Source organism: Leptonychotes weddellii, chromosome X, assembly GCF_054177405.1.
Source record: "Leptonychotes weddellii isolate Sample4059 chromosome X, ASM5417740v2, whole genome shotgun sequence".
NCBI lineage: Eukaryota > Metazoa > Chordata > Mammalia > Carnivora > Phocidae > Leptonychotes > Leptonychotes weddellii.
The window spans coordinates 53,895,751-53,908,773 of NC_138385.1; the positions used below are offsets into that span (position 1 = coordinate 53,895,751).

The following is a 13,023-nucleotide window of genomic DNA, read 5'->3' on the forward strand; positions in this document are numbered from 1 at the left end:
TCTCTCGAGCCTCCTACCAACTATATATGTAAATCACAAACGCCAGTTTGGATTTGGTCTGTGTAATTCCTGTAGAGGACAACTACATTAATAAACAAAGGAAAAATTGTACCTGCTTGCAGTACTTGGTTATGGCTGCTCCTAGAGGGTGTTCACTGTTACTTTCAGCAGTTCCCACGATGGCCAGGATCTTACTGCGTGATATTCTGTTACTTTCCACTAGAACCTTTACTTGGTTCACTACTGGGGTTCCATGGGTAATGGTTCCAGTCTTATCAAACACCACTACCTTCACCTGTAAGAAAATTAAAATACACTGCACCTATATGACTTGATAGTCCTTAATACTACCTTTCCAAAAATAAGAAATGGGTTTACTTTGACAGATGAATATTTTGTTTCTTAATAAATTGACCTTTGACTTAATTGGAGTTGAACTGTCTTTGAGTGAGCAAAAGTAAGGGATAATAAGGGAAAAGATACTCTAAGTTACATCTAATAGCCCTCCCTTGCAAATGTTCAACCATAATGTGAATATATGTTAAACAACTAGAGCTAATTGTTAATAGTTGACTGTTAATAAGTACTTAAGAATTGACTCTGCTTCAGGGAAAGAGAAAAGCTTTCAATACTAACGAATTCCAGAACTGTAGTGGAAATCTGGGCAGTAGGCATATGATTATAAGAGAAAGGTAAGTAATTAAGTTGGAGTGAGCACCAGATAAGACCTACTGGTTTGCTTTGACTTTATTGGGTCTAGATGAGAAGCTTGGCCTGAGAAGAGACAGCTCAGTGAACCCATGAGGGAAATTGAGCCCAGACAGGAAAAAGGAAGAATCTGGACTTAGAGAACACAGTCACCCCACAGTAAAATTGGAATACAAACCTTGAAAAATGAATAGCTTGAGGAACCAAGATGAAAAGAGATATAATAATGAAATACAAAGCATAATTCTGAACAAGAGAAAAAATAGCTATAAAGAGTACTATGGAAACAACTGAGGAAACTGGAATATGGACTCATGGTTAGATAACAGTATTACAGCAATGTCAATTTCTTGATTTTGATCTCTGTACTATGATTATGTAAGAGAATGTCCTTGTTCTTAGGAAAGGAACCTGATATCTGCAGTAAAGGATATACAGGAGTTCTTTATGCTGTTCTTTCAATTCTTAAGTTTAAAATTATATCAAAGTCAATAAAAAATTACTATAAACACTAACAGCTTGTATTCACTGGTTATATGAGGTTCCAAATCTGTTCTAAGCTGTGTTCTGTGTTTACTACATGCATCTGTATATAGTTTATATCCTCACAATAAGAACATATTAGAAGGAACATGGTTTTAGTTGAAGTCAAGTAGCCTTGATTGAAATTGTTTTGGAAATCCTAATATGAGAGAGATGAGGGATAAGATTATATTTTTGAAGTCATAGCTGCAAACTGTCAGCTAGTGGGAAAGGCAAAGAAACTGCAATGTTACTATAAGCACCATCTCACGGTGAAGAATACAAACATGGGGTCGCATTTTTCCTGGGCAAATACCCCTTCTGTCTTCCTGACCTGAAGACATTTCTAATCTAAACTGGAAGAGGACTCCACTTTTTCCACATCAGGGTCGGCTCTGAGAAAGTAGGCCTGGAGTAGTTTTAAAGATCTTAGATAACTAAGACCAATCCAGAGCAGAACCAAAATAACACCCTTCCTACCTCAACCCTCAGGATAGTCCCAGAAGAAGCTCGGCTTATGGACCATGTAGAAATAACTCTGGATTCTCTTTCTCAATAGGGGTGCTATTGCCAGTTTGGATGGGACAATTCTTAGTTCTGGGGACTATCTTACCTTATGAGCCATCTCCAATGGCTCGCCACCTTTGATTAGTATGCCATTTTGAGCGCCTACTCCTGTACCCACCATCACAGCAGTCGGAGTGGCTAGTCCCAGTGAACAGGGGCATGCAATGCACAGAACTGTGATAGAGGCTTGGAAAGCAAAGCGTATTATCGTTTCTGTTCGGGAGATACTTCTGTTATATCCCTTTAGGAGAAAGGCATGAATTTTGGTTATTGATCTAGAGCTGTATAAAACAAAAGGAACAAAGCTTAACTCTATTTAAATAAAACCACATTTTTCAAGTCACACATAATCCTACTTAGCTGCCAATGTATACAATTTGGTTACTAGTAAAAAAAACACCTTTTTTCTTCTTGTATGAATATAAGAAATTGCGACATTACTGGTAAACAAGTCATAGTCCTAAAATTAGGAATTCAATTTTGCGGATTCCAGAGTTACAAACTATGCAGTTCATCTAAAGAACATGAAAGTCAGCTTTTTACCTCTATATTGAGAATGAGTGCTTTTACTAGGGATTTTCAAAAATAGCTGCAAATATGGGACCTAATTCTCAGCAAATCTGATCCTGAAGAAAAAGAATTTTGAATCTCTGTATACTAGGACCATAAATCTGCCTTTCACACTATACTTTAAAGACAATGGAAAAATCACCCAGCATGCAAAGGAAGCTTACTCCTATTTCAGTAAAATTCTTTTGAACATAACAGTGTGAACTGAGTATATCAGGTAGTATACAGCTCTTAGTGACATTGAATATTTGCTGTGTGAGTAAATACAACCGACAGTATTAGGGGAAATCTCCTAAGCACTCCCTGAACTCATGAGAAAAATCCCTAAGGGATACACATTCCAAAATACTTCTCAGCAATCTTCTTGTTCAATGTGTAATTAGCCAATGTGAATCATTTAAAAAAATTTTTAGGGGTGCCTGGGTGGCTCAGTCGGTTAAGCAGCTGCCTTCGGCTCAGGTCATGATCCCAGGGTCCTGGGATCGAGCCCCGCATCGGGCTCTCTGTTCAGTGGGGAGCCTGCTTCTCCCTCTCCCTCTGCCTGCTGCTCCCCCTGCTTGTGCTCTCTCTCTCTATCTTTTAAAAAGTTTTTATATTATACTAATGACCATATATCATGAAGTAGATACATAGTTTTTTGATTCTACCTGTTCTATTTTTTTTTTTTTTTACATTCAGAATTTTTATTTCAAAACAAAGAACCACAGTAACGTTATAACAGAAAAATCCACTTGGAAATATTCACAATCTGGTCACTGAGAAATGGGAAAACTTCCACACTGCATTACTGCCAACCCACTGTTTTTGAGGACCCAGAAGCACAGGTGCAATTAGAAGAAGTCACCTGTTCCAACAAAGTCCCATTCCATAGCTCTGTGAGTTTTTATCCCAAGGCTCAACAACCAGAGGGAACCGTGAGAACTGGTAACTAAAATACTGTCATAGGCAAGGGTTTGGCTAAAGGGCCTGGAATGTGTAAGCACAAAGGAGAGAAAGGGAGATCAAGCAACATATGAAAAGGGGAAAAGGCAGTAACTGTCATGGGGCCCAATTTCCATTTATAAAAATACTAGGAAACTAGATGATCTGTGGAGGTGTCCGTGACCTGTGGCAAGCATAAATCCCTCCATCTCATCTAACTCCCTGAAATGTTCCAGAATTAGAAGTCTTCGTTTTTTATCCCCTTAAAAGAAAACCCCCCTCTCCCCCACAATTCCCCTCCAGTGCCTCCAAGAGGCCACATGTCCTGATCTCACACTCTTCTTAACTATTTCCATTGTCTGGGTCTAGAGCAAGACAGAGTCCTCCACCCTCAATCTCAAGATTTAAGGAGTTCTCCCCCAACTCTCCAACAAGGAAAGGTAGCCACATGAGATAGAACACTAAAGTTTGGAAAAAAGCCATAGACACAAATTCCACAGAGCAGAGGCAGTGTCATTTATACACAGAGAGATGTTTAACAGATTCTATCCAAAAGGGGGTTGTAGGAACACAGAGGAAACAAGCTACCAATAAACTACTTCCAACTAGAGCAAAGTGACAGTACATATACATTCATACTCTCTCAAGTGTGGGCTACACTGCACATTTACTCACACTATCTCAAATGTATGGGCCCCTAAGGGCACTTGACCTAATACAATGGAAACATGGTAACAAGGGTAACTTGACATGGTAACAGATGAAAAAGCATATGATGATGCCAAAGCAACAACATACATCAACAAGATAATAATCGTTCAGGAAAAATCCTCTCCCAGAGCTGAGGTTACAAATTCAAAGTTAGCTATGAACATTCTCCTCTGAATTCTTTTAAAGCTATGGCTTACAACAAAATAAAAATCCACATCAATAAGAGAAAGAATAAGAATCATACCATCATTTCAAGAGATGCAGAAAAAGCATTTGACAAAGTACAACATCCATTTGTGATAAAAACACTCAACAAGTAGGGTTAGAGAGAATATACCTCGACATAATAAAGGCCATTTATGAAAAACCCACAGCTAACATCATCCTTAATAGAGAAAACGGAGAGCTCTTCCCTAAAATCAGGAATAGGACAAGGTTGTCCACTCTAACCATTTTTATTCAACACAGTACTAGAAGTCCTAGCCACAGCAATCAGACAACAAAAAGAAATAAAAGGCATCCAAATCGGTAAGGAAGAAGTAAAACTTTCACTATCTGCACATGACATGATACTATATATAGAAAACCTGAAAGACTCCACTAAACAACTGCTAGAACTGATAAACAAATTCACTGAAGTAGCAGGATATAAAATCAATCTACAGAAATCTGTTGCATTTCTACACACCAATAATGAAGCAGCAGAAAGAGAAATTAAGAAAATAATCCCACTTACAATTTCACCAAAATAATAATATCCCTAGGAATAAACCTAACCAAAGAGGTGAAAGACCTGTACTCTGAAAACTAAAACACCGATGAAAGAAATTGAAGATGACACAAAGAAATGGAAAAATATTCCATGCTCATGGATTAGAAGAACACATATTATTAAAATGTTTATACTACCCAGGACACCTGGGTGGCTCAGCTGGTTGGGTGGCTGACTCTTGATTTCAGCTCAGGTTGTGATCTAAGGGTCCTGGGCTCCATGCTCAGCAGGGAGTCTGCTTGAGGATTTTCTCCCTCTTCCTCTGCCCCTCCCCCTGCTGGTACTCACTCTCTCCCTCTAAAATAAATAAATCTGTAAAAAAAAGTCTATATCACCCAAAGCAATCTACAAATTTAATGTAATACCTATCAAAATACCAACAGCATTTTTCACAGAACTAGATCAAACAATCCTAAAATTTATATGGAACCACAAAAGACCCCGAATAGCCAAAGCAATCTTGAAAAAGCAAAACAAAGCTGTAGGCGTCATAATTCCAGGCTTCAAGTTATATTACAAAGCTGTAGGAATGAAAACAGTATAGTAGTGGCACAAAAATAGATACATAAACCAAGAGAACAGAATAGAAAACCCAGAAATAAACCCACAATTATATGGTCAATCAATCTTCAACAAAGCAGGAAAGAATATCCAGTGGGAAAAAGTCTCTTCAACAAATGGTGTTGGGAAAATTGGACAGCGACATGCAAAATGAGGAAACTGGACCACTTTCTTACACCATACAAAAAAATAAATAAATTCAAAATGGATGAAAGACCTAAATCTGACACAGGAAACCATCAATATCCTAGAGCACAACACAGGCAGCAACCTCTTTGACCCAGACCGTTGCAACTTCTTACTAGACACGTCTCCGGAGACAAGGGCAAAAATGAACTATTGGGACTTCATCAAGATAAAAAGCTTCTGCACAGCAAAGGGAACAGTCAACAAAACTAAAAGGCAACCGACAGAATGGGAGAAGATATTTGCAAACAACATATTCTGGTAAGGGGTTAGTATCCAAAATCTATAAAGAATTTACCAAACTCAACACCTCCCCCCCAAAAAAAACAACAAAAAATCCAGTCAAGAAATGGGCAGAAGACAGGAATAGGCATTTCTCCAAAGAAGACATACAGATGGCCAACAGACACATGAAAAGATGCTCAACATCACTCATTATCAGGGAAATGCAAATCAAAACCACAATGAGATACAACCTCATACCTGTCAGAATGGCTAAAATCAACAACACAAGAAAAATACAGGTGTTGGTGAGTATGTGGAGAAAACCCCTCTTACACCATTGGTGGGAACTGGTGCAGCCACTGTGGAAAACAGTATGGAGATCCCTCAAAAAATTAAAAACAGAACTACCCTATGACCCAGCAATCGCACTACTGGGTATTTATCCGAAGAATACAAAAACACTAATTCAAATGGATACATGCACCCCTATGTTTATGGCAGCATTATTTATAATAGCCAAGATATGGAAGCAAGCCAACTGTCCATCAACTGATGAATGATTAAGAAGATGTGGTATATATTTACAATGGAATATTACTCAGCCATCAAAAAGAATAAAATCTTCCCATTTGTAACCGCATGGATGGAGCTAGACAGCTAGCATTATAGCTAAGCAAAATAAGTCAGTCAGAGAAAGACAAATACCATATGATTTCACTTATATGTAGAATTTAAGAAACAAAACAAACAAACAAAGGGGAAAAAAAGCTAGAGAGAGTGGGACAAGCCAAGAAACAGACTCTTAACTATAGAGAATAAACTGATAGTTACCAGAGGGGAGGTGGATAGAGGGATGAGTTAAACAGGTGATGGGGATTAAGGAGTGGACTTGTCATGATGAGCACTGGGTGATGTATGGAATTATTGAATCATTATACTGTATACCTGAAACTAATATAACATTGTATGTTAACTAGCTGGAATTAAAATTAAAACTTTCAAAAAAATAAAAATCAACAACTAAAATCTCCTAAAAAACAAAATTGGGTTGCTCATTTGGAGGTCTCCCCCACCAGATGGGTGGTTAGGAGTAGTTTAAAAAAGAAAAAAAAAAAAAGAAAAAAAAGAGTCCGCTACATGGGCAAGAACTTTTTTGGTCCACTGAGGGGAGAAAGGATTTCTAGAATTAATCTTCCCTTCTCTAGACTCCATCCAAAATTAGAATCCATCAACCACCATTAACTGCAATGCCTATTTTAGTAATCATCCTAGATTTCAAGTAATACTACATATAATCTTCAACAAAGAAAAAAGTTCCAAAGGAAACCAGTAGCTTCTTAATATAGGCACATGACTTTAACTGAGAAGTTAAACTTGAGAGTTTCCACCTGAAGGACAGGAATTGTTAAGAGGCAAATCTCACACACCACATCATGTACGCTTCAATAACATATTATATTTCTTTCTAGAGTCTTCCCTTCTTATTGCACCTTGACTTCTCCACTATTAAATCTTCCACCCTATAACCTCTCTTTAAGCACCTCCCTCTACGCTCAATTTCCTTATGTTCTCATTATTTGGTAAAATTGCTTTACACTTAGAGAACTAAGTATTTATGTAATAATACCAGAAGATAAATAAAACTCCAATTAATTTTTTTCTGCAGAGCTGTATAGAAGCAAGGAAGGTGCTCTTATTTAATCCCTCTCTGCCCTCCACACTCATGTAGATCTGCTTCCTGTTAAGTCTGGGGTGGGGGAGACTGAACCTCACTCTTAACACTCCTGTATGTCCTTGTGAGGCAATACAGAACCCGAGGGAGGAAAAGCTGGCAAAGCTGTCATATGCCAAGCAGCCAATTCCTTTTGAAATGAAGGAAGGTTCACTTGGTCTCTCCTAAACAGAAGAGAATGTCCAAGCAATAAAATGCTTAAAAATCCACTGAAGATAAAACTAACTCCAGCACTGGGTTCCTCTGAGTGCTCATGAAGTGTGTGGGAAGAGAAAGGAATCAAGTAGCAGCATTCAGAAACAGTCCTGGGTTACAACCTGATGAGGTCTCTCTCTCTCTCTCAATCTCTCTCTCTCTCATTCAGGGAGAGTTTGCTTCTTCGTGTTGGTAGGGAGACAGGAAGGAAGCATGGCTTAGACCTCCTTAACGGGAAGGGTGCTGTTTATCTCCACAATGGGGCCTTTGTCAGCTCTACTGGCCTCTTTCACCTGCCATTCCAAGGCTTATGTAATTTCCTCAAAAGTCCTGCCATGGGTCTCAGGGACTAAACACCAAGAAGATAACAAGGAAGCCAGTGAAGACAATACAAACACACGCTCCTAAACAGAATGCAGCTGCCCAACCAAAAAAGTTGGAGGTCCAGTTGGAAAAACCAGCCCCTGCCATTGCAGCTGGGTGGGGTCCCTGGCTGAAGAGTTTAGCCACAATACACCAGGGAATGGAGCCTGAACCAATTTCAAAAAAGAGCAGGAAGACCAAGACAGCTGTAATACAGACAAAGCCCATTCAGTTATACTTGTCCTTTAATAACAATGAAAACAGTCATGAGAATGGAACAAAAAACCATCCGTCCAAGACCAGTCAGATGTAGTCTTCCTCCCTGCCCTTTCCATCAAAAACAGAGAAACTACCATGAAGACAATATTCACCACACCCACACCAATGGCTCCCCAACACCTGCGTCTTTGAAGATTCCTATTCAGTAACAGAACACAGCACTGACTCCAGAGAGCTGCTGGGAGAGCTGGAGCGTGGTGGAAACGACGATACGCTGTCAGTAGCTGCGCACACTGAAGAGCTCCAGCACAGTGACTTGCTTTTCTTGTGCGATCCTAGCACCCTCATTTTTCATCTCCCTGATGTCCTGTCTGAGTCACATCCTGGGTACCCCACAATCACTAGAAGATCTCCTTGGCACTCTCCTCTTCCCTTCTGTTAATGACCAAGAATCTAGGACTTTTAGGGCAAAATGGAAGGGCTGTACTTTGTAGGACAGCTAGAATGATGGTGAAGTCCAACAGCAGAGGCCAAAGCTCTTCAATCCCCAAGATGACTTTCGACCAAATATGTAAGCCACCAGAATCCTGACAATGCCTAGCTGGTTAGGAATGCCAAAGCCCCCCGACCTGCCATCATGGGGCAGGTAGGAGATATCGCTCCAATGCACATAGGCACAAAACCTGTGCAGTATCTGCAGAAGAGGTCAATAATCTATTGGCCCAGGTTCAGCATTTCTTTTTTTTTTTCCAAGATTCCATTCATTTACTTGAGTGAGAGAGAGAGAGAGAGAGAGAGAGAACGAGAGCACACGAGCAAGAGAGCACAAGCAGGGGGAGCAGCAGAGGGAGAGGGAGAAGCAGACTCCCCACCAAGCCGGGAGACCGAGGTGGGGCTCGATCTCAGGACCCCAAGATCATGACCTGAGCCGAAGGCAGCCGCTTAACCAACTGAGCCACCCAGGGGCCCCTCAGGATCAGCATTTCAACAGACTCCGCTAATTTGGAAAACCATAGGGCAGCCACCAGCAACAGCCAATAGGTTGACAATAAGCACCTGCCAAAGCTGTTGACAAAAAGTCCAGTGGAAAAGGAGCCAGTCATACCACTAATGGAGAAGATGGCCACAGACAAGGACCAAAGGGAAATGAGTAGCACCTGAGTGGGGGAGTCTTCTAACTTCTCTTCCAATGAATAATTGAGAAAATCGTTTATGATTGTCTCAGGAGCATTGATGACTGGAAAGAGCCAAACTGGAAAGAGTCTATTTTATCAATGGAGATGGCAAAGATCAGAGGTACTGTGACCTTCTGTGTCCCCATGGCCCTAATTTAATTCTTTTCCGATCTTCAGTAAATATATAGAAGTGAGATCCCAGAGACACCTCTTCTAGACAACAAAATCTTCAAAATGTTCTTCTTGGCGACAAGTGTCTCTTCAGGTCCCCAGTAAGGCTCTACATCTCACCCTCACTCTCCTGATTCTACTTGTTCTTTAACTGAAGGGACAAACAACATGAAACAGTGTACAGCATGGCATTTTTAAAAATAAAGAAATACAACAAAGTAAGACTTTCTTAGTAGTAATGACTTTATGGTGCTAGGTTCTTACAAAGTTCTCAAATACTTAAACTAAGCGTTCACCTAAGAGGTATTTATCTATACAGAAACAGTTGGAAGGGACTTTCATAGACATGAAAGCTTATGCTTTAATATATGTCATATGTGCATGTTTTCACCTACACTAATTCCAATCTTGCAATTTAGGTATTATTATCACTACATTACAGGTGACAAAACCAAGGATAACAGAAGTGATTTAAAGGTTATATAATATGAGGCACAATCCAGGTCTACTTTACTACTTTACAACACCATACTTTAGAGACTACCATAGAATTACAGAGGAACAGGCACTAATATTACCCTATATTTATAAAGCATTTAATAAATTACAAAGTGTTTCCGATATATCATCTTATTTAACTTTCACAACAACTGCAAGTTATGCAGGATGGGTATTATTAGAATCTCACTTTACAAATGAGGAAACTGAAGCTCAGAGAGAAATTAATTTGACCTAAGATCACACTGATGGTATATGGCAGAGCTGAGACCCCAAGGTTTTTCTCAATATTATCTACAGTCCTTTGAGAAAGCAGAGTCATGTTGAGAATGAGATTGGGTATAAAATATAAAAGTTCAGTACTTGCTTTGGGAAAATCATAATGAAAATAATGAAAAAGTAATAAAAATAATGAAAAAAAAATCTTGCCAGGAGGAAATTTTTATATTTATAGAAATGCAAATGTTATTCTTATTACTCTCCCATTCCAGGCCCATAAAGATACTAGTGATTATTAAAGTTATTTTCCAATTAATAGTTTATGCAAAAGATTCACAAACTGTTTTATGTATGGTAAAGAGTTGTTACAAGTCACTTACAGGAAAGTAGGTCTCCACAATTTCAAAATTCAGAAATCCAATTATAATCCAAACCAAGAGGGTAGCGATGGAAACAATAACAATAAAAGGAACAAAGTAGCCACTGAGTTTGTCTGCAAACTGCTGGATAGGAGCCTAGAATATTAATAATAATAACAATAATAATAATAATACATGTATCAAAGTCTTTTTTGATAATGAATACAGAGTATATTTGGTACTGCATACAAATATTTTAATAATCTCCCTATTAATGCAACTGGAGTTAAAGGAAAACATAAACACTAGATCAAGATTCACGCTGAGCAGTCTTTTAAAAAAAATACTTTCTGTTTCTCCCAGGGAATTAAGTTACCTTTGATGTTTGTGCCTCTTCCACAAGTTTAACAATTTGAGAAAGTGTTGTGTCAGCTCCAACATGGGTTGCACGGATAAGTAGTGACCCATTCTGGTTAATGGAACCAGCGATTACTGTGCTGCCAGATTTCTTAGCCACAGGCATTGCCTCCCCTGTATAAGGAGTAAAGACAGATTTAGGGAGCATAAATACATACTATCTTGAAACGTGCTGTTATTTATTAACTGTCAAAAATATGTAGAAAGGAGATTCTTACTTCATAGAATCTGGATAAATGCCTAGGTGAAGGTTGCCCTCCCTTTTTCCTTATGTCAGTCCTGGGCCAACCCCAGGGACACATATCTTAAACTAGAACAATCTACTAAGTCAGCTCTTATACGCAGAAACTTTTTTTTTTAAATATGGAATGCTTCACGAATTTGCGTGTCAGACACTTTTAAAGCTGCTCCCTAGTCTTAGATCATTGGTCCTCAATATGTTCCCAAGGAGCACTTAGAAATGTGGGAGTTCTTGTTTATAATAACTACTGGTGGAGCATGGGGTGCTCCTACTCCAATTTAGTGGGCCAGGGTCAGGGATACTAAATGTATTACAATGTGCATGCAGTCCCCCCAGAAGAATTGTCCCATCTGAACTGGCAATAGCACCCTATTGAGAAATACAGAGTTCGAAATTATTTCCTCATAGTCCATAAACTGAGCCTCTTCTGGGACTATCCTGAGGGTTCAGACAGGAAAGGTATTCTTTTGGTTCTGTTCCAGATTGGCCTTAGTTATCTAAGCTCTCTAACACTACTCCGAGGCCTAATTTCTTCGAGCAGACCCTGATGTGGAGAACCCAGAGTCATACTCCAGCTCCGATCAGACCAGTCTTTAGGGCAGGAAAACAAATAGGTATTTGCTCAGGAAAATCTGCCAAAGTCTCTTGGGCTCTACATCAGAATGAGACAACTGCCTTTGGTTACACATTCTAGTAATTAACAATCCTCAGTGAAAAAAGCTTTCAGTAGCATAATGAAAAAACACAAAGTAAATCTACAGAAATTTATTTAATAGTCTTAAAAAGAATTCCTATTCTCTTTACTCATCATTTAGTCATTCCATAGTTTCTACAAAAAGCTCTCCACCTTTTATTCCTGTTTTTTATTAACACTTTGGATTCACTTTACTTTCATGTCATGATCCTCTGAAAGAACATACCTGTGATAAGGGACTCATCTACCATAGAATGTCCTTCAATAACACGACCATCCACTGGAAATTTGCCTCCTGGAACCACTTTAATGATGTCTCCACGTTGAACGAGCTCCACATCCACTTGTTCTTCACTGGATAGGAGTTAAAATAAAAAGCACTGGGAAAATATGTTTCTCACTCTGATCTTTCCATGCAAGCTTACTGGTTTATGTCAAGCTTGTGGCTCCATAATTGCTACCAATGGAAACTAGACCTAACATTTAAGCTGGGAGCTACAATGTCAGTCCTGTTTACTGTTGGGGAACAGCTCAGTACCTGGCACAAAGGATATATTCGTTCAGTAGTGACTAAAAGAATAAATGAAAGCTTTAGAAAATAATGTGAGGGGTTTTATTTAATTAAACAATTTATGGGACACCTGGGTGGCTCAGGCGGTTAAGTGTCTGCCTTCGGCTCAAGTCATGATCCCAGGGTCCTGGGATCGAGTCCCACATTGGGCTCCGTGCTCAGCAGGGAGCCTGCTTCTCCCTCTGCCTCTGCCTGCCGCTCCCCCTGCTTGTGCTCTCTTTCTCTCTCTCTGACAAATAAATAAATAAAATCTTAAAAAAACAATTTATTGTGTAAATTTTCCTACATAATTTTATGAGTATACAAATGAGAAATAGAAAAGAATGAAATTTTTTTTAAAGATTTTATTTATTTATTTGACAGAGGGAACACCAGCAGGGTGAGGGGGAGAGGGAGAAGCAGGCTCCCCACAGAGCAGGGAGCCTG

At 39.2% G+C, this 13,023-nt stretch overlaps 1 protein-coding gene and 1 pseudogene across 2 annotated transcripts in view; both read right to left on the reverse strand.

Moving 5' to 3' along the window:
• Positions 1-13,023, reverse strand: part of ATP7A (ATPase copper transporting alpha) — a 62,511-nt gene that overhangs the window by 23,441 nt on the left and 26,047 nt on the right. Inside the window, exons 10-14 of one of the 2 annotated variants that reach the window (XM_081808620.1) lie at positions 12,253-12,380; positions 11,051-11,205; positions 10,696-10,830; positions 1,844-2,038; positions 113-295 (exon numbers count right to left, since the gene is read on the reverse strand). In XM_081808620.1, coding sequence (XP_081664746.1) covers positions 113-295; positions 1,844-2,038; positions 10,696-10,830; positions 11,051-11,205; positions 12,253-12,380 — 796 coding nt within the window. The remainder of the gene's footprint in view (positions 1-112; positions 296-1,843; positions 2,039-10,695; positions 10,831-11,050; positions 11,206-12,252; positions 12,381-13,023) is intronic. The other variant, XM_081808621.1, reaches the window with a different exon arrangement.
• Positions 6,384-10,496, reverse strand: LOC145717821 (solute carrier family 2, facilitated glucose transporter member 3-like; annotated as a pseudogene).